Source organism: Jaculus jaculus, chromosome 8, assembly GCF_020740685.1.
Source record: "Jaculus jaculus isolate mJacJac1 chromosome 8, mJacJac1.mat.Y.cur, whole genome shotgun sequence".
Lineage (NCBI taxonomy): Eukaryota > Metazoa > Chordata > Mammalia > Rodentia > Dipodidae > Jaculus > Jaculus jaculus.
In genome coordinates, this window is record NC_059109.1 from 5013082 (window position 1) to 5037183 (window position 24102).

A 24102-nucleotide genomic window follows, 5' to 3' on the forward strand; every position below is an offset into this window, starting at 1 on the left:
GCTCAATTCCCCAGGACCCACATTAGCCATATGCACAAGGGGGAGCACGTGCCTGGAGTTTGTTTGCAGTGGCTGGAGGCCCTGGTGCGCCCATTCTCTCTCTCTGTAACTGCCTCTTTCTCTATCTGTCGCTCTCAAATACATAAATAAAAATAAACAAACAAAAAAAAAAAAGAAAAGAAACAAGAAGGGTAATGTCCCTGTTAGCACTTACTGAAGTCGCTGGGGAGACTGTGGTTCAGGTTCCTGTAAAATTCTGTCCTGTGTGCCTTTTTCAGGCCTGTGCAAAGGCCAAAGTCAGACAGTTTCACGTGGCCCTATGACGAAGAGGAAACGCGGTGATGGGCGAGCGCCGCTGGGCAGAGAGCAGAGCACTCTCGTCTGCGCCCTCCAGCATCCACTGCACCGCCACCGCTCAAACTTCTGCCTTTCCTTACAGGGGAACATGGAGTAATTAACATTAAAGGAGCACTCTAAACCAGGCGTGGTGGCGCACGCCTTTAATCCAGCACTTGGGAGGCAGAAGTAGGTGGCTGTGGATTCAAGGCCACCCTGAGACTACAGAGTGAATTCCAGTTCAGCCTGTACTAAAGGGAGACTTTACCTTGAAATGCCCCTCCAAAGAAAAAGAAAAAAGAAAGATCTCCCTAAACCAGGCTTGAAGGTAGAGAGGCCTTTAATCCCAGAACTTGGGAGACAGAGGTAGGAGGATCTCCGTGAGTTAAAGGCCAGAAAGAGACTACAGAATAAGAGACAGGTCAGCCTGAACTAGAGAAACCCTACCTAGGGAGGAAAAAAAATGAGCATTCTGTGGGCTGGAGAGATGGCTCAGTGGTTAAAACACTGCATAGCCCCAACCCTCATGTTTGATTCCCCAGTACCTGTGTAAAGCCAGATGTACAAAGCGGTACAAGCATCTAGAGTTCACTTGGCCCATTCTCTCTGAGTGTCTCTGGCTGCTTGCAAATAGATAAATTTATTTTTTAAAAAAATCACTTGGGCTGGGTCGATGACTTTAGTGGTTAAGGTGCTTGCCTGCAAAGCCTAAGGACCCATATTCATTTCCTCAGGACCCACATAAGCCAGATGCACAAGGTGGTGCATATGTCTGGCGTTTGTTTGCAGAGGCTGACGTCTTTGGCATGCCCATTCTATCTGCCCCTTTCTCTCCAATAAGCAAATAAAATATTTTTTTAAAAACATAAAAAAAGAACACTCTAAATCCTACCATACTAAAAAAAAAAGTTTCTCATTTTGCACATTATTTTTGGTATTATGCAAATACAGACCTTTAAACACAGTTTATTCTGCCATAGCATCTACAGACAATTCTGCTACTTCTTTAATAAATGTAACCAGATGTTACTATGTCTATACCTGTGTTGCTAAGGACAGAACACAGCTTTACTCATGCTAAGCAAGCATTCTACCACTGAGCTATACCCAAGCCAAAACCAGCCCTTGGGTTTGTTTTCCAGATATTTTGTTTACTTTTATTTATTTATTTGAGAGCAACAGAGAGGGAAAAAAAAGACAGAGAGAATGGGCACACCAGGGCCTCCAGCCACTGCAAACGAACTCCTGATGCATGCGCCCCCTTGTGCATCTGGCTAACCAGAGTCCTGGGGAGTCGAGCCTTGAACCGGGGTCCTTAGGCACAGGCAAGCACTGAGCCACTAAATCATCTCTCCAGGCCTTGTGTGTTTTTTCATGGGTGGAAAGGCAAGGGAGCATGTTGGGGGGAGGGGGACCTTCTTTTGAGACAGCGTCACATGGAGCCCAGACTGGTCTTGAACTCACTATTTAGCTGAAGATGACATCAAACTTCTGATTCTCCTGCCTCCACCTACTAGGTGCTGGGATTACAGGCAAACACCATCATGATCAGCTCGGGTTTTTTGTTTTTGTTTTTTTGTAATTTATTTGGTGGGTCTGAGAATGGGAATACCAAGGCCTTCAGTCAGTGCAAATGAACTCCAGACGCATGTGCCCCCTTGTCCACCTGGCTTACGTGGCTCCTTACATGGGAGTTGAGCACCATGTACCTTGCTGTCCAGGAGAAGGTTGTCTGGTTTGATGTCTCTGTGGATGAATCCAAGTTGGTGAATAGAGTCTATGGCTAGTACTGTTTCTGCTATATAAAACTGAGTCTCCTCTTCTGTCAGAGTATCTTTTTTCATCAACAAGGTCATCATGTCTCCTGGAAATAGAAAGACACAAAGCCACCACCACACAGCCACAAAACACACACACACACACACACACACACACACACACACACACACAAGATATGAGTAAAAAACAGTTCTCAGATGTCTTCCCTATCTGCCAACACAAGGCAACTAAACAGAGTTGTGCTGTGTCCCAGAAACGGACAACACTACTAACCACAAATAGCAAGAAGTGCTTTATAGTACTTAAAAGGTAAAGTTCACAGCCACAGAGAAGAAAGCATTCCACGCCTAGTCTAGGTGATGATAAAACTATGCTGATTTTCATTTTACTCAAGAGGAAAGGGATTTCTCCATCATTTAATCTGGTTTTTAAAATGTTTTCATTACTTTATTTATTTGCAAGTAGTGAGAGAAAGAGAGAATAGGCATGTCAGAGCCTCTTGCCACTGCAAATGAGCTTAATGCATGTGCCACTTTTTGTGTACCTGGCTTTATATGGGTACTGAATAATCTAATACTGGCCCACAGGTTTTGCAAGGATGTGCCTTTAACTGCTGAGCCATCTCCCCAGCCCTTAATCTGTTTTTAAGGTTTCTGCTTAAGCTAATTTTTGGACCTATTTTACTTTTAACTTTGCATAACTATCTGTTCTGTATACTTCACTGCACCTAAAAACAAATGGCCTTACACATAGTTGCGCTGCTGTTTTTAATAGCCTAAAATGCCAAATAAAATATAAATATTGGGGGAGACTGAAAACAAGTTTTCCAGTGTCTATCCACCCAACACTGGGAGATAAGCCAATGAGAAGGTGGGGCTTGGCGGCTAGGCAGTTTTAGGGAGCAGACAATGCTGGCCTGGAATGCAGACTGATGCCTTCACCCAGAGGCTTATTAGAGATATTCAAATGTATATCAGGATCCTTTATGTATTTGTTAGCTTGATGCAAGATAAAAATTTAAAGCTGTAACAATAACATACAACAGAAAAAAGATTCAGATCCTAAAACTCAACAATTAAACAAAAGCAAAAAAAGTATGTACAAGTAGCTTAAAGCTTAAAAAAAAAAAAAAAAACCAAGCTGGCATGGTGACTGACTCATGTCTTTAATCCCAGCAGAGGCAGAGGTGGGAGGATCACCATGAGTTCAAGGCCACCCTGAGACTCCATACTGAAATCCAGGTCAGCCTGGGCTAGAGTGAGACCCTACCTCGAAAAACCAAAAATAAATAAATAAAAATAAGAATGGTTCAGTTTACACTTCACATAAAGACATACATTAGGAAACAAGAAAAAGAACTCTAGTTTTAAAAGCAGCATGCTGCAGTTTGAGTATCCTTTCACTTATAACTTATTTTTTGCATTCTTGAGAAAAAGCAGGTATTTTTCCCTCAGGAAGAATTAAACCAATTATTAAATGCTCTTCTACTCCAAGACTGGAAAACTGTGACTCCTATCACTGCTGGCCACTCCGCTCAGAACCACTGGGGGCAGGGCAGTGTGTCACATCAGCCCTCATGGCACAGCGGCCAGTGGCGTCCCTGTGCGTGCGTGCCCAGGTGCAGGAGCACTCAGACGGCTGGTCTGCTGCTCTTCTAGGGTTAGGTCCAGCCATGGCGGGCTAGGGTGACGGTGCAGGGAGCAGCTAAGGAGACACATGCTGGTGGCCAACTGTTTCTTACTCCTATTTGAGGAATAGCACCAAATGAGTAATTTTTTTTTCTCCCCATTTACCAGACTCTACACTTTGATAGATGTAAAAATTATTATTTTTTATTTATTTGAGACAGGGAGAGGGAGATAGAGTGAGTGTGCCAGGGCCTCTAGCCACTGCAAGTGAATTCCAGATGCGCGTGCCACCTTGTACATCTATCTGGCTTATGTGGGACCTGGAGAATTGAACCTGGGTCCTTAGGTTACACAGGCAAGCGCACTAAGCTATCTCTCCAGCCCGTTACAAATAGGTGATGAACCTGGGTCTAAACTAAAGGGTGTTAAAAAAAAATCAGTATGTTATGCCACAACTAATTAGATGTACTTTGCTAACAACCAAACAGGAAAAAGCTATGTTATCTTTCCCCATCAGTATACTGTGAGAACATTTGCTCATTGGGAAGCAGACTGTCCCTCAGATTAGATGGGGGCATTCTATTCTGGTGAGCGTCAAGGCTGTCTTGGGAGATGTACATACAGACATATGTAAAACTTGAAATCTCAAAACTGAGAAAATGATTCTACATATCAATTTAGGTCAACATAAATCAAAAAAGTTGAAGCATGGATATTATAGCTTCAATTTTATCAGTTGGGTAACTTACTACACATGATTCTCTAGTTTATTGCTATACATTTTTAATTTGTATTTTTAATTTTTTTTTTATTTTTTTGGTTTTTCCAGGTAGGGTTTCACTCTAGCCCAGGCTGACTTAGAATCCACTGTGTAGTCCCGGGCTGGCCTAAAACTTATGGTGATCCTCCTACCTCTGCCTCCCGAGTGCTGGGATTAAAGGTGTGCGCCACCACACCCGGCAATTGCTGTATATTTTTAAAGAAAAAGAAAGAAGTGCCCATCTGAAATCATGAGAATGGAAAACAGTTACTAAGACTGTGTGGAAAGGCATCCCAGCAAGAGACAGGTTACTGACCTCCTTTATAAACCTAAGAAAAGGTCCAGAAAGCAACTCTGTAAGCACAATTAAAAAGTACAGACAGGAGGGTTAACTGTTGATGTGCACGAAAGAAACCACAGGACAAAGAGGAAAAACGACCTTTCATCTTAAGTAATTACCTCCAGGCAGGAACTCCATGATTAGGTAGAGGTTTAGCTTATCCTGAAAACTATAGAACATTTTCACAACCCACAAACTGTCTGCCTCCACTAGAATGTCACGCTCCGCACGGATGTGGCCAACCTGGAGGTACATGCATTTGATTAATGACAAGCCTCGCTGCGCTTTATTAGACTGCACATTCTTCACACATTCATAGACTGTTCTGAGCATTTCATTCTGACGATGCCAACAATCTGCTCAGGCACACCTACTAACTCAAGTCCATGTGACTTGAAAGAATTCATTGACAAAAATATATAAAGATTTAAAAATGACAAGATAAGCCAGGCATGGTGACACACACCTTTAATCCCAACACTCGGGAGGCAGAGGTAGGAGGATCACTGTGATTTGAGGGCCCCCTGAGACTAAAGAGTGAATTCCAGGCCAGCTTGAGCTAGAGACAGACCCTAATTCAAAAACCAAACAAACAAACAAAAAAAACAAACGAGCTAACCAGCAAATAGCAACAATGTTATGAATTAAACCTCTGACTACTTAAAATTACCCAATCCATGCACATGCTTTTGTTTTAATAAACTTTTTTTTTTTTTTTTTTGAGACAAAGGTAGCCAAGGCTGGCCTTGAAATCCATATGCGCACAGGAGGGCCTTGGTACTTCTTTTGGTAAACTGTGCTCATGGTTGTTGTATTTAACACAATGCTCCACAGCTGCTCTACTGAGAATGCTCAACAAAGCCAGGCGTGGTGGCACACACCTTTAATCGTAGCACTCCAGAGGCAGAGGTAGGAGGATCACCGTGAGTTCGAGGCCACCCTGAGAATATATCGTGAATTCCCGGTCAGCCTGAACTAGAGTGAGACCCTACCTTGAAAAATAAAACAACAACAAAATCTTCATTACTCTTTCATTTGGACACAGCTCCTGCCGTCTCTCTCAACTGTCTTAAAACTAACTACCCTGTCCTCTGTAAGAACTGTCTTTTGGGAGTCTGGCTTCATCTACTAAACTCCTTTGGGAGTTCTCTGACGGCATCATGTGTTTGTGGTGTGGCTTAATGTCTGCATAAGGAATGCTGATATGAGACTGTATAAAAAGCACATGGAGGGCTGGAGAGATGGCTTAGCAGTTAAGCGCTTGCCTATGAAGCCTAAGGAGCCTGGTTCGAGGCTCGATTCCCCAGGACCCACGTTAGCCAGATGCACAAGGGGGCGCACGCGTTTGGAGTTTGTTAGCAGTGGCTGGAAGCCCTGGCGCACCCATTCTCTTTCTCTCTCTCTCTATCACACTCAAATAAATAAATAAAAATGAAACAAAAATTAAAAAAAAAAAGCACATGGAGCCAGGCGTGGTGGCACACGCCTTTAATCCCAGCACTCAGGAGGCAGAGGTAGGAGGATCACTGAGTTCAAGGCCACCCTGAAACTATAGTGAATTCCAGATCAACCTGAACTAGAGTGAGATCCTGTCTTTAAAAAAAAAAAAAAATTACAAAAAGCACATGGAAAAATGCCTTTACTTCAAGAATACAAAAACAAACCTGTGGGAAACTATTGCTCGCTGACCCACAGCCCCATCACCACGAGCGCTAAGGCTACAAGGCTACCTTGACAGACCTGTCCCCCTAAAGAACATTAAGGTCCCTACCTACAGCAGGAAGCCAGAGAAAAGAGGAGGCACTAGTATTACCATTTGTCATTCACCTTGGAGGACAGAGAGGTGACTGACAGCTCTTTGTCAAGAAGAAAGCGACAGTGATTGGGAGCCCACCTTGCTCCCCTCTCCAGAAGCTGACGTCATAGCTGGAAGCCTCAAGATCAGAAGCAGAGTCAGCTGGGAGGGAGGAAAAAGCCAGAGGTCCAGCTCAAAAGGTTCTCTTCTCCCTTCCCTAACTATCCAGTGAGGAGGGTGATAGCTGTTATTCTGGACACTAAGAAGCAAAGGTTTTATTTGTTTGTTTGTTTGTGAGGCGGGGTCTTAATCTTGCCCAAGCTGGTCTCAAATTCATGCTGATCTTTTTTTTTTTTTTTTTTTTTTTTTTTGGTTTTTCGAGGTAGGGTCTCACTCTGGCTCAGGCTGACCTGGAATTCACTATGGAGTCTCAGGATGGCCTCGAACTCATGGCAATCCTCCCACCTCTGCCTCCCAAGTGCTGGGATTAAAGGCCTGTGCCACCACGCCCAGCTCATGCTGATCTTCCTACCAAGCATCCCAAGCACTGGAACAAAGGCTTGGGGGCAGAGAGAAGGGCCAGTCTTTCCTCCTACCATTGATTATACAGGCATCACAACTACACCAGAAGAAAAACATGACAGTAGCTAAATGCTGACATCTTGTGGACCCTCAACAGTTAGGTCTGATTCCTGCTCAGGTCAGAAAAACTAAACTACTATGTGCTGTGAAACTGTACAAAAAGCTCCTAAAACTATAAAACATTAAGATTCTGAATATAAACTATGTCCGTTCTACCAAAAATAATGATGAATTTGTACTGGTCTGTTTCTAACTTTCACCTAACACAAACACATGAATGTTCTCTCAGTACTTTATCTGGCCACACACTAATATCAAACCTAAAGAACTGAGACCATCAACCAAGGTGACCGCAACAATTAAGTCAGCATGCCATTTAACACACAGGATTTAAGGTAGCATTTAACAAATCTAATTTGGCCAGGCATGGTGGCACAAGCCTTTAATCCCAGCACTCAGAGGCAGAGGTAGGAGGATTGCCGTGAGTTCAAGGCCGCCCTAAAACTACATAGTGAATTTCAGGTCAGCCTGGTCAAGAGTGAGACTCTATTGCAAAAAACAAACAAATAGCAACAACAAAAAAAAAGGTCACAGGCTGGAGAAACAGCTTAGCGGTTAAGAAACTTGCCTGAGAAGCCTAAGGGCCCATGTTCAATTCTCCAGATCCCACGTAAGCCAGATGCACAAAGGTGAGGCAAGTGCAAGGTCGCACATGCCCACTAGGTGGCACAAGCATCTGGAGTGCGATTTTAGTGGCTGAGGCCCTGACTCACCAATTCATTCCCCCCCCCACCCCGCCCTGTCTCTCTCACTTTCTCTTAAAATACAAATAGGGTCTGGAGAGATGGCTTACTGATTAATGCACTTGCCTGCAAAGCCTAAGGCCAGGTCTGATTCCCAGTACCCATGTAAGCCAGATGCACAAGATGGAGCATGCATCGGGAGTTCGTTTCCAGTGGCTAGAGGTCCTGGCACGCCCATTCTCTCCCTCGCCTTCTCTCTCTCTGCCTCCTTCTCACATGCTGTCTCTCAAATAAATAAATAAAATATTTTGTAGCCAGGTGTGATGGCACATACCTTTAATGCCAGCACTTGGGAGGCAGAGGTAGGAGGATCGCTGTGAGTTCAAGGCTACCCTGAGACTACATAGTAAATTCCAGGTCAGCCTGAGCTAGAGTGAAACCCTCCCTCAAAAAACTAAAATAACAAATATAATAAATAAATAAAATATTTTTAAAAAATAAAAAAAAAATTTAAATCAGGCAGGGCCTCACTGCAGACTCATGCACCACTTTGTGCATTTGGCTTTACATGGGTCCAGGGGAACCAAACCCAAGTTGTCAGGCTTTACAAGGAGCTTTAAACTACCAAGCATCTCTCCAGTCACCTCTGTAAGTTTCTTGACTGCAGACTGCTTTATAGACTTTGAGCCTTGGCTAAAGCTAGGAAATACATCTTATAAAACTTATTCATGAAATGCAAATATACTGACTTCCTTCCTGGAGGTCACTGGTGCCCTTCCAGTGCCTGAACATCCAGACTCACCTCTACCTGCACATGAACAGTGCTTCCTACACAAAGCAATGGTAAGCTTACACCACAGTGTGTGAAAATGTACTGCAGATTTGAAGCAAACCGAAATTCCCAGGAGTTTCCTTCTGGGTAACATATGAAAATTAAAGAGAAAGTTCCAAATATTGAGGGTGCTGAGATGAAGGCAAAGACTGGTATTATGTGTCCTCCCCACTGGTGGATGAAACCAGGTGTGGAAGCTGCCCACAGCTTTGACACTGGGCTCTGCCTGACACAAGATCTCAATCTTGACGACTCACAGGGCATTTGCAGCATTATCCTCTGCAATTCATTCTGAAATAACCAGTTAAATTAAACCAGTTGTGTAAAAGGTTCACAGTCTCACTTTAAAACAAAAATAAACTGTCTAGCCAGGCAAGATGATGCACACCTTTAATCCCAGCACTTGGGAGGCAGAGGTAGGAGGATCATTGTGGGTTCAAGGCTACCCTGAGACTACATAGTGAATTCCATGTCAGCCTGGGCTAGAGTGAGACCCTACCTAGAAAAAACAAAAATAAGTAAATTAATTGTCAATTACTTAAACCATACAAAATTATATATAAAGTATATAAGTATCCCATAGATGTACTTGAGAAATGAGTTTGGGTTCTTTTTTTTTGGGGGGGGGGTCTAGGGCCTCACGCACCCAAGGCAAGCACTCAGCCACTAAGCTACATTCCAAATCTGTTAAAGGACAATTTCCTCTGCTTTGCTACTTCATTTAAAATTGGAAAACTGGTCTCTCAGGTATCAATAACCTACTAATCATACACAACTTTAGTTTAGATATGATATGAAATGAAATGTACTCAAACTTTACATTGTAAATTCCACATTTTAATTCCTAGTCCAAAGAGGATAGAAAACTCTTCCCTGGCCCCCTTCTCTTTTTTGAGGTAGGGTCTCACTCTAGCCCAGGCTGACCTGGAATTCATTATGTAGTCTCAGGGTGGCCTTGAACTCATGGTGATCCTCCTACCTCTGCCTCCTGAGTGCTGGGATTAAAGGTATGTGCCACCTTGCCTGGCAATTTTTATTTATTTATTTTTTTTTTGTAGGGACTTGCTTGAGCCCGTGCTGACCTGGAATTCACTATGTAGTCTCAGGGTTGCCTCGAACTCACAATCCTCCTACCTCTGCTTCCCGAGTGCTGGGATAAAAGGTGTGCACCACCACACCCAACTGAAAATTTCTATTTTTGCAAAGTGCTAAGAACCACATTATCATACCAAGTACGAACTCAAAAGAGGTTCTCATGGTAAGGGTATTCTGTGATCAAGTGGAAACCCACACAGTAGCTTTTCTCTAGGTTTATAACACAAAGGTACAAATCTATACCATTAAAAATGTAACTGCTTCTTTGTGGGGAGAAAAAGTAGCAATTCACATATAAGGTATACCAATACTCTACAATTTAGCAAAGAACAATTTTGGAAGACAACTTCAAAAACTGACTAAAAAAACCACTGTTCCAGCTGAACTTACCTGCTCCTTTTCAAGCATATCTGCTTTACGGAGGATTTTCATTGCATACACATGCCCTGTGTCTTTCTTCTGAACAAGTCGCACCTAAAAGGTTACCAAAGAAATGTCAAGTCAAAACTTCACACTGGCCCACTGCCCTTGACCATGGGGGTCATCACTGGCACCTGTGCCGTAGCAATCATGACAAACTTCCTTCAGCTTGGGCATGACCACTGGTTTCATACACTTGTTCCTAATGGGTATGTCTTTGGATGTTGTCTGGACAGAAAGAGTGATGAAAAGCCAACTGCATTCCGGAACAAGAGTATGTTATTCAGAAGGGAACTGAGGCCCAATGAAGAAATAACTTGGAAGTAAAGACTGGCTAAATTTAAAAATGTTCCCCTTAAGTGTGGGGGTGGGGAGGGAGGGAATTACCATGGGATATATTTTATAATCATGGAAAATTTTAATAAAAATTAAAAAATAAAAATATTTTTAAAAAATGTTCCCATTTTAAAAGTTAGGAAAAATAAAAGTATGTTTTATTTAATTGGGGGGGGGGGGTTCACACTGGGCTGGAAACATGCCTTAGCAGTTAAGGAGCTTGCCTGGGAAACATAAGAACTCATGTTCGAATTTCCAGGTCCCATGTAGCCAGATGCAGTGACGCAAGCATGCAATGTTGCACATGCACACAAGGGGGCGCACACTTGTGGAGTTCATTTGCAGAAGACTGAAGGTCCTTGCGTACCCATTCTCTCTCTGTCGTTCTCTCTCTCCCTCTCTCAGAATAAAAACAGAATAATAATAAAAACACAAAAAAATTTCACACTGATGGGCTGGAGCGATGGCTTAGTGGTTGAGGACCTATATTCAATTCCCCGGGACCCACATATGTGCAAGGTGGTACATGCATCTGGCATTCATTTTGCAGCAGCTGGAGGCCCTGGCATGCGCCCATTCACTCCCTGTCTCTATCTACCTCTCTCTCAAATAAGAGCACTATTTAAACTGCAGTAACAAAACAGAAGAAAATGTTCATTAATGTTCAAAATGAGTATGTTATGCAAAGCCCTATCAATGCTGAAAACAACCCCCACTATCTGTCTCTACAGTGAAGCCAGCCAATCCACCGTGCAGAGAAATCTTCACTTTGAAACTTTGACACTGGTCAGACATACATCACCTAAATCAGCAGAACCCTCTGGAGAGGACTGTAAGGAACTGCAATGAAAGGGGCTCTTGGGGCATGCTGACGCGCCTGTGACCTCACACTCAGGAGGCTGAGCGTGACGACTGCCACCAGCTTGAGGACGGCCTAGGCCACAGAGTGAGGCTTTGTCTCAAAAGTAAGTAAGCTGGCCATGGTGGCGCACACCTTTAATCCCAGCACTTGGAAGGCAGAGGTAGGAGGATCACTGTGAGTTTGAGGCCACCCTGAGTCTACATAGTGAATTCCAGGTCAGCGTGGGCTAGAGAGCCCCCCTACCTCAGAAAAAAATAAAAAAAAAAAAATAGGGGGCTGGAAAGATGGCTTAGCAGTTGGGCGCTTGCCTATGAAGCCTAAGGACCCCGGTTAGAGGTTCAATTCCCCAGGACCCCCGTAAGCCAGATATACAAGGTGGTGCATGCATCTGAAGTTTGTTTGCAGTGGCTGGAGGCCCTGGTGCATCCGTTCTCTCTCACTCTCAAATAAATAAATAAAAATAAACAACAAAAAATAATAGCAATAATAATTAATTAGCCAGGCATGGTGGCACACACCTTTAACCCCAGCATTCAGGAGGCAGAAGTAGGAGGATTACTGTGAGTTCAAGGCCTGCCAGAGACTCCATAGCATAGTGAATTTCAGGTCAGCCTGGGCTACAGCGAGAGCCTACCTCAGAAAGCCAAAAAAAAAAAAAAAAAAAAAGAATAAAGTAAGAGCTTGTATATAGGGAAAAATGTCTAGAAGTTAAAAAAAAAAAAAAAACCACCTCAAAGCGGACGGGAGACGGCTCAGTGGTTAAGGGCACTTGCTTACAAAGCCTGACAGCTTTGTACGTGAGAAGTAGCTATGACCATTTTACCTCACCAAATGCTCCTCGGCCTATGACTTTTAAGGACTCAAAATCTTCCAGTCCAAGTCTTGTTCTCTTCAAACGAAGAAACTCTGTTTCCTTTCGAGCATGTGCTGATCTCCGGAGGCGTTTCTGATGTTATAAGAAAGGAGGGAGGAGAAAGAGAGTTGAAAGTCTGAAACTCTTCAACAAGGTTGTATTTGTGTCTAGCCGGCTGGGAAGCAGGTCAGCGTCGCCGTCTGACACGCGACAGCAGCGGCAGGCGGGCTACGAGGCCGGGGCTGTCTTCCCCCGCCGCCACCGAAGCAGGACGCGCGCAGGGTGGAAGGAGGCCTCCTCTGAGAACTGTGACCCATCTATGTGAACCACCCACTAGGCTAACGTTTTCAATGAAAGAGAGTAAACAAATCAACTCTTCTTTTGTTTCTTTTTGGTTTTTCGAGGTAAGGTCTCACTCTGGCTCAGGCTGACAGGGAATCCACTATGTAGTCTCAAAGTCAGTGATCCTCCTACCTCTGCCTCCCAAATGCTGGGATTAAATAAGGCATGGCCCACCATACCCATCAAACTTTTTATTTATTTATTTTTTGGTTTATCAATGTAGGGTCTCACTCCGGCCCAGGCTGACATGGAATTAACTATGCAGTCTCAGGGTGGCCTTGAACACCTAGCAATCCTCCTGCCTCTGCCTCCCGAGTGATGGGATTAAAAGAGTACGCCACCATGCCCAGCTCCAGCAAACTTTTTTTTGGCGGGGTGGGGTGGGGTGTTGAGGTAGGGTCTTGCTCTAGCCCAGGCTGACCTGGAGTTCACTATGCAGTCTCAGGGCGTCCTTGAACTCATGGAGATCCTCCTACCTCTGCCTGGAATTAAAGGTGTGCATACCACTCCCAGCTCCAGCAAACTTTTTATTTACTTATTTTCCACACCATGCTTTCAGTGAACTTTATAAAGCATGCTTGCCTTATTCTTTTAAATTTTAACTCAATCTCCCTGATTTTACCTTTATTTTTCTTAGAATTCTACATCTAATGAAATGTTTTAACTGTGACTACAGAAATCTTCCTCTCATGGGTACTTAATAATTAATTCCCCCTCTGTGAGAATACCTAAGTTTAGGATAGGAAGATGGCCCAATGGTTAAGGGCACTTGTTTGCAAAGCCTGCCACCCAAAATTCAATTCCCCAGTACCCATAAAGCCAGATGCAGAGCATGGCATATTTGTTTAGAACTCACTTGCAAGAGGCTCTGGTGCACCCATTCATATTCTCTCTCTCTTTCTCCCTCCCTCTCTCCCTCCCACTCACAAATAAAAAAATTTATTTAAAAGGAAAACATTTGAAAAACAAAAGCCAGGCATGGTGGCACACACGTTTAATCCCCACATTTGGGAGTCAGAGGAAAGAGGACTGCAGTGAGTTTAAGGCCAGTCTGAGACTACATTATTCCAGGTCACCTGAGCTACAGCCAAGACTCTATTTTGAAAAATAAAAATAATTAAAAAAAAAAAAGACAAAATAACACCAAAATTCAAAAAGCACACCACCCCTCAAGTTCCTCTGGCTGAGCCATAACACCTGGGCCCCAAAGCTAATTTAATGGAATGGAAAAAATACAGTATTTTTAGAGTGAGCTCCTACATCCCCCCCCAAAAAAAACAGGCATTGTAGCACACACTTTTAATCCCAGCACTCAGCAGAGGTAAGAAAATGGATCACCATAAGTTCAAGGCCACCCTGAGACTACACACTGAGTTCAAAGTCAACCTGGGTTACAGTGAGACCCAACTGCAAAAATAAATAAATAAATAAATAACAGTATTTTAGTTGGATATCATAGCACTCCTTTAATCCCAGCACTCGGGCTGGAGAGATGGCGTAGCGGTTGAGCGCTTGCCTGTGAAGCCTAAGGACCCCAGTTTGAGGCTCCCCAGGACCCACATTAGCCAGATGCACAAGGGGGTGCATGCGTCTGGAGTTCGTTTGCAGTGGCTGGAGGCCCTGGCACACCCATTCTCTCTTTCGCTCTCTATCTGCCTCTCTCTCTCTGTCTCTGTCAAATAAATAAATAAAAATCTTAAAAAAAAAAAAAAAATCCCAGCACTCTACAGGCAGAGGTAGAACTGATGTGAGTTCAAGGTCATCCTGACACTACAGAGTTCCTGGTCAGCTTGGACTACAACGAGACCCAACCTCAAAATAAACAAACATACATTTCATGTTGGATCTCAGGGAAAATTTGCCCATTATTACCTCTTCATCTTTTAGACCCTCTTCTTCCATCACTTTTTCTAACTTCTTTTGTCTAAAACAAACAGAAACAAAAGATATATAAGGCTTAGTGGTGCTTGCTTGCAAAAGGTACATAATATCTGAAAAACTTCCTGGTAATTCTGTAGCAATTTTTTAAAATTAATTATTTATTTATTTAAGAACGACAGACACAGAGAGAAAGACAGAGGGAGAGAGACAGAATGGGTGCGCCAGGGCTTCCAGCCTCTGCAAACGAACTCCAGGTGTGTGCGCCCCCTTGTGCATCTGGCTAACATGGGACCTGGGGAACCGAGCCTCGAACCGGGGTCCTTAGGCTTCACAGGCAAGCGCTTAACCGCTAAGCCATCTCTCCAGCCCTGTAGCAATTTTTTTTAACCACTTATAACTACTGATTTAGGTAAAAGGTCATAAAATATGTACTTGTACTTAAGAAAAAATCTTATTTTAACCAATAAAAAACATTAAGCTGGGTATGGTGGTGCACGCCTTTAACCCCAGCAAATGGGAGGCAGAGGTAGGAGGATTGCCATGAGTTCAAAGCCACCCTGAGACTAGATAGTGAATTCCAGCTCAGCCTGAGCTAGAGTGCGACCCTACCTCGGGAAAATAAAATAAAATAGAAAAGAGTACCAGATCCCCAGAGTTGTCCTCTGACCTCCACATGTGCATCATGGCACGCATGCACCCACGCACGCATGCTCTCCCTCTCTGACCTCCACATGTGCATCATGGCATGCATGCACCCCACACACACACATGCACCCATGCACACACGCTCTCCCTCTCTCTCTGACCTCCACATGTGCATTATCGCATGCATGCACACACACACACACACACACACACACACACACACACACGCGCGCGCGCGCGCGCACACACACTCTCTCCTTCTCTCTCTCGCCCATCCACATATACACACAGTAATAAACGGACAGAACTAGTTCCAGCCTCATACAGCTAGTACTTGATACAGGCGAGATGAACCCCAGTGATCTGACCAAATTATGCTCCTACAATGTTCTATAATTGTGGGTTAATGACAAGACTAGAAATCTGTCCCACTGTCACCCCATCTTCGTGGGATACGTTAAAACCTGGCGGCTATTATCCCAGTAACCCTTCTATACCAGACATGGACGCTACAGCCAACACTGATGATCTTTTTTTTTTTGTCTCACTCATGCTAGGCAAGTGCTCTACCAAGTGGTGAACTACACCCCAGATCACGGGCAATTGTTTTCAAACAGAATTCTTTACCTCATTTCTCGTTCCTCATGTTGAGCAATAAGGTTACTATAAAAATTCTCCAATGTCACCTTGGTCATTGTCACCCTTTCCTTTGTGTGATTACTCATGGACGAGCAAGGTGTTGAGCCTGTCATGGCCATGGCTGCTGGAAACAAAGAACACAGGTCCTGAGTTGGGATCCACCAACTACACACTCTTCTTCCCTATGGTTAAAGAACACAAACGGAAGCCAGGCGTGGTGGCGCACGCCTTTAATCCCAGCACTCGGGAGGCAGAGGTAAGAGGCTCGCCATGAGTTCGAGGCCACCCTGACACTCCATAGTGAATTCCAGGTCAGCCTGGGCTACAGTGAAACCCTACCTCGAAAAAAAAAAAAAAATACAAACTGATACACGTTTTCTGGAGAACAAACAGATAATACATAAGAAGGTATAATATTTAATAAAAAATAAGCAATGGTCGAAGATCCAGGAATGCCCAATTAATCACTCCACCCATCTCTCTCTTACACATAAACAAATAAGGAAGCCGGGGAAGGTGGTGTGTACCTTTAATCCCAGGACTCAGGACCTTGAACCAGGAAAAAGGAAAAAAAAAATATATATATATATATATGTGTGTATATATATATACACACACATATATACATATATATACGTTGCTATAAAAATGGATTTGTTTTTTGTTTTTTCAAGGTAGGGTCTCACTAGCCCAGGCTGACCTGGAATTCACTATGTAGTCTCAGGGTGGCCTCGAACTCAGATTCAACAACTACCTTTGCCTTCTGAGTGCTGGGATTAGTGTGTGGGCCACCACACCTAGCCTTTTTTCTTTCCTTCTTTTTCTTTTTTCTATTCTTTTCATTTATTTTTGAAGTAGGGTCTTACTCTTAACTAAGGCTAACCTAGAACTCACTCTAGCCCCAGGCTGGCCTGAAACTCACAGCAATTCTCCTACCTCTGCCTCTCAACAAGTGCTGGGACTAAAGGCATGTACCACTGCATGTGGCTAAAATGTTATTTTTTTTTTAATTTTTATTTATTTAAGAGCGACAGACACAGAGAGAAAGACAGGTAGAGGGAGAGAGAGAGAGAATGGGCGCGCCAGGGCCTCCAGCCTCTGCAAACGAACTCCAGACGCGTGCGCCCCCTTGTGCATCTGGCTAACGTGGGACCTGGGGAACCGAGCCTCGAACCGGGGTCCTTAGGCTTCACAGGCAAGCGCTTAACCGCTAAGCCACCTCTCCAACCCTAAAATGTTATTTTTTAGTGGGGAAATTTCTACCAATACCAAAGCAAATGCAACTGATTTTTGGACAACAGTAATTCTTAAAACCTCTGGTTTATGAAGCTTGGGTGTGGTTCCTTATTTGTCAGACTGTACCCCCTCCAACCACAATGAAAACCACATGTCCTCTTGAGTATGTTTTGCAAAGAACCCTTAAAACCAGATATATATATAAAAAAGAAGAAGAAGAAGACAGAACCTGCAAAGCCTAAGGATCCAGGTTTAATTCCCCAGAACCCACATAAGCCAGATGCACAAGGTGGTGCATGTGTCTGGAGTTCATGTGCAGCAGCTAGAGGCCCTGGTGAGCCCATTCTCTCTCTCTCAAATAAATAAATATCAAAAAAGAAAAAGAAGTAGTAGTTAGTAGTAGTAGTCAGGAACTGGAGAAACGGCTTAGCCATTAAGGCATTTGCCTGTAAAGCCAAAGGAGTGAGGTTCAACTCCCCAGGACCCATGTAAGCCAGATACACAAGGAGCACATGCATGTGGAATTCGTTTGCAGTGGCTGGAGGCCCTGAGTGCCCATGCTCTGTCTCTTTCTCTCTCTCAAGTAAATAAATAAATAAAAATAAAAATATTTGCCAGACATAATGGTGCATACCTTTAATCCCAGCACTCAGAAGGCAGAGGTAGGAGGATTGCCATGAGTTGGAGGCCAGCCTGAGACTACACAGTGAATTCCAGGTCAGCCTGAGCTAGAGTGAGACCCTACCTCAAAAAATAAAACATAAACAAAAAACAAAAAAAGTCAGAAGCAAGTGACAGTAATGTATTCCTCTGTTATCTGAAACTTTCTGGAGAATCTACATAAAGCTACTTTCTTGAGACAGGGTTTCACTCTATAGTCCAGGCTGGCCTCTAACTCTGGGCAATTCTCCTGCCTCAACTTCCCAAATGTTAAATTTACAGGCTTGAGACACCATACCCACCTCTACATGCAATTACATTTTTACAACTGAAATATGTAAGTGCCAGGAACATAGCTCAGTGGTAGAGCTTTGCCTAGTATGTATGTGGCCCTATGTTCAGTATCACGAAAGAAGGAGAACAGAGTAGCTCAGCCTAAGACAGGCAACGCAATGCCTTCTATATAACGAACAATTAATAAATGGAGGTTGGGCAATTAATGATTTTTAGTCATCAATGAAGCCTGAAGAGCAACGAATGTAACTACATTGATAAGTATGTTAAAAAACAATGTTTTCTCAGCATTTGGGAAGCAGAGGTAGGAAGTTCACTGTAAATATGAAGACAGCTTGGGACTACAGAATGAGTTCTAGGTCAGCCAAGGCTGGAGTGAGGACCTACCTTGAAAAACAAAACAAAAAAAAAATGTATATACACACACACACATATATATGTATATATACATAGATATTTTAGACCAACTTTCATAGACTCTTTAGTTTGGGGGGTAGGGGTTGTATGTGTTTTTTTTTTTCTTTTTTCGGATTTTAGAGGTAGGGTCTCACTGTAGCCCAGGTTGACCTGAATTCACTCTGTAGTCTCAGACTGACCTCAAACTCACAGCGATCCTCTCCTACCTCTGCCTCCTGAGTACCAGGATCAAAGGCATGTGCCCATTTTTTTTTTTTTTCAAGGCAGGGTCACATTCTATAGCACAGGCTGCCACAAACTCACAGCCTAGTTAGCAGTGTTTTCACCTTGCATATAGGATCTAATGTAATAATGAAGACTGCACTGTCCTTCCCCTCTGACCTTTGTGCAAACCCTCTTCTGCCTCCACTCATAAAACATTTAGCCTAATTCTAATAACCTTTAATCAAAAGATGCAATTAATATTACCCAACAATAATTCATAGGTTGACTGGGTCACCTAAGTACCTTTTATGATAGGGCTTTCCTTAATGCTTTCCATAATTCAACTCTTCCTGTCCTGACCCACAAACCATTGGAGTTCTTGTCCTATTTATTTATTTCATTTTCCTTCAACTCTGCAAAATTAGGAATGTTAAGTGAGGAATTCTTTTCGTTTGTTTGTTTGTATTTATTTGAGAGTGACAGACAAAGAGGCAGATAGAGACAGAATGGGTGCACCAGCGCCTCCAGCCACTGCAAACGAACTCTAGACGCATGTGCCCCCTTGTGCATCTGTCTTACCTGAGTCCTGGAGAATCAAGCCTAGAACTTAAGCCATCTCTCCAAGCCCTAGGTGAGAAATTCTTAAAAAGATTTTTTTTTAATAACAAAAGCAGCCAGACAGGTAGCACACACCTTTAATCCCGGTACTTGGGAGGCAGACGTAGGAGGATCGCTGTGAGTTCAAGGCCACCATGAAACTATATAGTTAATTCCAGTCAGGGTGGACTAGAGGGAAACTCTACCTTGAAAATCCAAAAATACAAATAAATAAATAAATAAAATGAAAAATCACAAAAACATAAAATTTTCATAAAAATCAGGACTAAGAACTGTAAAACTGAAAGTCAAATGAAAATCATTGGTTTAACTCACTCTAGAGAGTTGGGTCTAAATGACTGAGTTCACAACGGTACTTTGTTATCTCTATAAATACCCTTTCACCAATTCTTTATTTCTTTGTGACTCAAAAGATTCTTTCATTTGGACAATTCAACTGGGGTGAAGATTATTTCCTGTCTTCACTAATCTCTTGTAAACTAGGTAAAGACATGGGAAAGGCAAACACTATGTTCCATTAATTGTTTTTGGCAAGCACACACAGAAAGACAGAGAATGAATGAATGAATGAATGAATGAATGAGAATGGTGTGTCAGGGCCTCTTGCCAAGGCAAATGAACTCTGGACGCATGTGCCACATTGTGCGTCTAACTTTACATGAGTATGGGGAACTGAACTCAGGCCATTAGGCTTTCCAGGCAAGCCCCTTAACCACTGAGCCATCTCTCCAGCCCATAATTGTTTTAATGCTTCTTTTCAACTGTGCTATGTACTTAGTAAGCACCTTAGAAAAGATGATGTAGGTGCCTTCTAAATATCTGCGCTTATGCCCATAGCACACTGCTCCTCTCAGCTTTTTTTTTTCAGTATTTATTTATTTATTGGAGAGCGAGAGAGAGAGAAAGAGGCAGAGAGACAGAGGGAGAGAGAGAAGTATGCCAGGACCTCCAGCCACTGCAATCGAACTCCAGATGTGTGTGCCCCCTTGTGCATCTGGCTAACGTGGGTCCTGGGGAATCGAGCCTCAAACCGGGGTCCTTAGGCTTCACAGGTAAGCGCTTAACCACTAAGCCATCTCTCCAGCCCATCCTCTCAGCTTCTGTCAGGGAAGTTTTTAGTGCAGTGAGCAGCTAGTAACTAGGGGACTCAAACCTTGGTCAAGTGCTGACAACAAGCCACTGTGGGCGGCTCAGCCCTAAAGGGGGTCTCTTTAGCGCTCAGGGAACTCTGTGGAAGAATGTAGAATCCAAAGGATGGGAAAAGAGCGGACATCTGGACATGACACGGCAGTGGCATTGACAAGCTCCAGGCAGCTGTCCTATCATGTCATGCACAAAACCTGTGCAAGGCTGAGCCCGTTGACAATCAGAGACGGTGAAGGAGCTCCTGGGGCCACTTCCTGGCAGTTAATCTTGGGGGGGGGGGGCATTTTCTTCAGTGGCGTAGCCCCTGTAAGTTGTCCATGCTCAGGTCAGTAACCCCCCTCCCATGCTCATGCAATCAACCTTCACAAACTCAGTGAATCACAAACAAGCAAACTTTATGGCTGCATGTGGTAGCACACTCCTTTAGTGAAGTAGGAGGATTGCCATGAGTTCAAGACTACCCTGAGACTACACAATGAATTCCAGGTCAGCCTGGGCTAGAGCAAGACTCTCTACCTTGAAAAAAAGAAAAAAAGATTGGGGGGGTACTGAAGAGATGGCTTAGTGGTTAAGGTGCTTGCTGGCAAAGCCAAAGGACACAGGTTTGATTCCCTATGACCCATGTAAGCCAGATGCACAAGGTGGTATGGGAACATGGAGTTCATCTGCAGTGGCTGGAGGCTATGGCATGTCCATTCTTTCTATCTGCCTCTCACTGTGTGTCTCTCAAAATAATAAATACAACATATATATTTCTTTTTAATTTTAAGACTGCTGGGTGTGGTAGTACACGCCTTTAATCCCAGCACTCTTGGGAGGCAGAAGTAGGAGGAATGCTAAGAGTTCAAGGCCACCCTGAGACTACATAGTAAATTCCTGTCAGAGAGGCAAGAGCAAGACCCTGCCTTGAAAAAACCAGTGTGTGTGTGTGTGTGTGTGTGTGCGTGTGTGTGTGTTTTAGTAGAAGAGAACTAGTTAGGAAGAAGGGGTTCAGCAAGAGGGGACAAGAGAAAGCAATGGGGAGGAGAATGTGATCAGTATACTATATACATGTACAAAATTGTCAAAAAATAAAAAAGAGGGGTGGAGAGATGGTTCAGCACTTAAGAAGAAACCTAAGGACCTGGAGTTCTTTTCCCTAGTACCTATGTAAACCAGCTGCACAAAGTGGTGCGTGCTTCTTCTAGAGTTCTTTTGCAGTGGCTGTGCGACCCCCCCCCCCCCGCCCACCTACAGCTTTCTGCTGGCAAACAAATACTAAAAAGAAATAGGCCAGGCATGATGGTGCAGGCCTTTAATCCCAGCACTTGGGAGGCAGAAGTAGGAGGAATGCTATGAGTTCAAGGCCATCTTGAGACTACACAGTGAATTTGTGGTCAGCTTGGCCTACAGCAAGACCCTACCTTGAAAACAAAATAAAAATAAATAATAAATAAAATATAAAAGAAATAATTTATGCCAGGGGTGGTGGTGCACATCTTTAATACCAGCACTTGGGAGGCAGAGGTAGGAAGATCGCTAAGAATTTTTGAGGCCACCTGAGACTAGATAGTGAATTCCAGGTCAGCCTGGACCAGAGTGAGACCCTATCTTGGAAAAAAAAAAAAAAAAAAGTTTGTTTTATTTATTTATTTGAGAGCAACAGACAGGCAAGAGAGAGAGACAGATAGAGAGAACAGGCACACCAGGGCCTCCAGCCACTGCAAACAAACTCCAGATGCATGCACCCTTGCGCTTATGTGGGTCCTGGGGAATCAGCCTCGAACCCGGGTCCTTGGGCTTCACAGGCAAGTGCTTAACTGCTGAGCCATCTCTCCAGTCCCGAAAGAAATATTTTAAAAAGATCCTGTTGGATAGGGGTAGTCATGAGCCCTAGGAGTGTAACGTCTGCTGCTGACTGGCTAAATGTATATACTATGCTCACCAAACTGCCCAATAAGCACTTCCCTTAATGTTCATACCCATATATTATGCTACTTAATGCTACACTCACTTTTGGTAGAGAAGCTTCTCCTTCATATGGCAGTGACCTTGGAATGATTTAGAAGGCACCATGGTGCTGAGAAGTGACAGAAGGGTGCCCAGCACTGAAACATCTCTATCACACCTTCCAAGGTTTAGAGTCCATTGCCAAAGAGGTGGCGGAAAGAATGTTAAGAGCCAAAGGAAGAGCAGGACTCCTTACAAAGTGCTCCTCCAGATACTAAATGGCTTGGATATCCATGACCTTACAGTGCCTGACACTACCTACACAAGACCATAATAGAAGGAAAAGATCATGACATCAAAATAAGAGAGAGACTGATGGGGTGAGGAGATATGAGGGAGAGTGGAGTTTCGAAGGGGAAAGTGGGTGGAGGGAGGAAATTACCATGGGATATTGTTTACAATTATGGAAGTTGTCAATAAAAATAAAAAATAAAAAAATGCCAGGCGTGGTGGTGCACACCTTTAATCCCAGTACTAGGGAGGCAGAGGTAGGAGGATCGCAGTGAGTTCGAGGCCACTCTGAGATTACAGAATGATATCCAAGTTAGCCTAGACTATAGTGAGACCCTATCTCGAAAAATCAAACAAAGAAAAGATCCTGTTGGGAAAGCACTTCTTGTGTGGTGTGCCAGATGGGGGAGGGAAAGGGCACTGATGGCTTTGCAGGACAGAGGTGTCTTATGAGGAAGCAGATACCTCACGGCTGGGGTGGGGTGGGGTGGGGCGGGGCGCTGTTCCTGCAGTGGTGGTGGTTTTTTGTTTTTTTTTGTTGTTGTTCTTGTTTTGTTTTGGGCTTAAGGAAACCACACTACTGGCTAGTAACTTCATGGCCAAGGTGAGCTGAAGGGCCAGGAAACAGTCTAGCTCACTGACCTTCCCCGGTGCCTTTTAGAAAACAACATGATTCTCGCTGGTGTCCCTGAGTCGCTTCAGTGTGCCACAGCGAGCCGTTAGGAGCGCTTTGACAAAGACTTGCCTTTAACAACTCCTCTATGCACTTGGTCCTCTCCTCCAGCTCGGCTTTGTTTGTTTGGTTTTCCGAGGTAGGGTCTCCCTCTGGCCCAGGCTGACCTGGAATTCACTATGTTAGTCTCTGGCTGGCCTCGAACTCATGGCGATCCTCCTACCTCTGCCTCCCGAGTGCAGGGATTCAAGGCGAGCGCCACCACGCCCGGCTGTCCACGCTATCACAAAGGTCTTGGCAACACCGTGGGTGACTCTGAGTTGATGGGCAGCCCAGCCCAGCATCCTCGAGCCAGGCTGACTGCAAAGCCACCATGCCCTTCCCGATCGGGAGAGGCGGGAGGGGACCGTCGACTTCTCTCCCTCAAATCCCAGGAGCAGGGCACGGTGACCGGCGATGCAGAGCGAGGCGTCCCCCGACCCCCGACCCCCCGGGCTAGGGAGTGGGGACGGGCCGGAGAGAAGAAAGACCGAAGGCCGCGAGCGCGGGCTGCAATGCGGACGCCGCCGGGAAGCCCTCGGGCAGCCCCGGCGTCCAAAGCGGAGAGGAAGGAAGTAGGGGCAGGCCGGGACGGATGCCGCCGCCGCCGCAGCCGACGACGACGACGGGTCAACTCACCAGACCCGGCGTGGGGACTGAGCCGCCGACGCCCGCCCGAGGTGCGCCGAGGTCCCGGCCGCGCGCAGCCCCGCCGACCCGACCGACC

General features: G+C 44.4%; 2 protein-coding genes across 4 annotated transcripts in view; one reads left to right on the forward strand and one right to left on the reverse strand.

Moving 5' to 3' along the window:
• Stk38 (serine/threonine kinase 38) overlaps positions 1-24102 on the reverse strand; it is a 35319-nt gene extending 11217 nt beyond the window's left edge. Inside the window, exons 1-8 of one of the 3 annotated variants that reach the window (XM_045157270.1) lie at positions 24015-24102; positions 15857-15989; positions 14576-14627; positions 12332-12454; positions 10281-10364; positions 4963-5086; positions 2046-2200; positions 215-317 (exon numbers count right to left, since the gene is read on the reverse strand). In XM_045157270.1, coding sequence (XP_045013205.1) covers positions 215-317; positions 2046-2200; positions 4963-5086; positions 10281-10364; positions 12332-12454; positions 14576-14627; positions 15857-15987 — 772 coding nt within the window. In that variant the 5' untranslated portion in view covers positions 15988-15989; positions 24015-24102. Of the gene's footprint in view, positions 1-214; positions 318-2045; positions 2201-4962; positions 5087-10280; positions 10365-12331; positions 12455-14575; positions 14628-15856; positions 15993-23408; positions 23503-24014 lie in introns of those variants that run through there. The other 2 variants (XM_045157271.1, XM_045157272.1) reach the window with 2 other exon arrangements.
• LOC123462924 (NADH dehydrogenase [ubiquinone] 1 beta subcomplex subunit 1-like) lies at positions 10461-10637 on the forward strand. The gene has a single exon (XM_045157273.1). The coding sequence runs from the start codon at positions 10461-10463 to the stop codon at positions 10635-10637; it is 177 nt and encodes a 58-aa protein (XP_045013208.1).

Bases quoted from the DNA above. Each gene is read 5' to 3' on its own strand.
- LOC123462924 (XM_045157273.1), top strand. From the start codon at position 10,461: ATGACAAACTTCCTTCAGCTTGGGCATGACCACTGGTTTCATACACTT.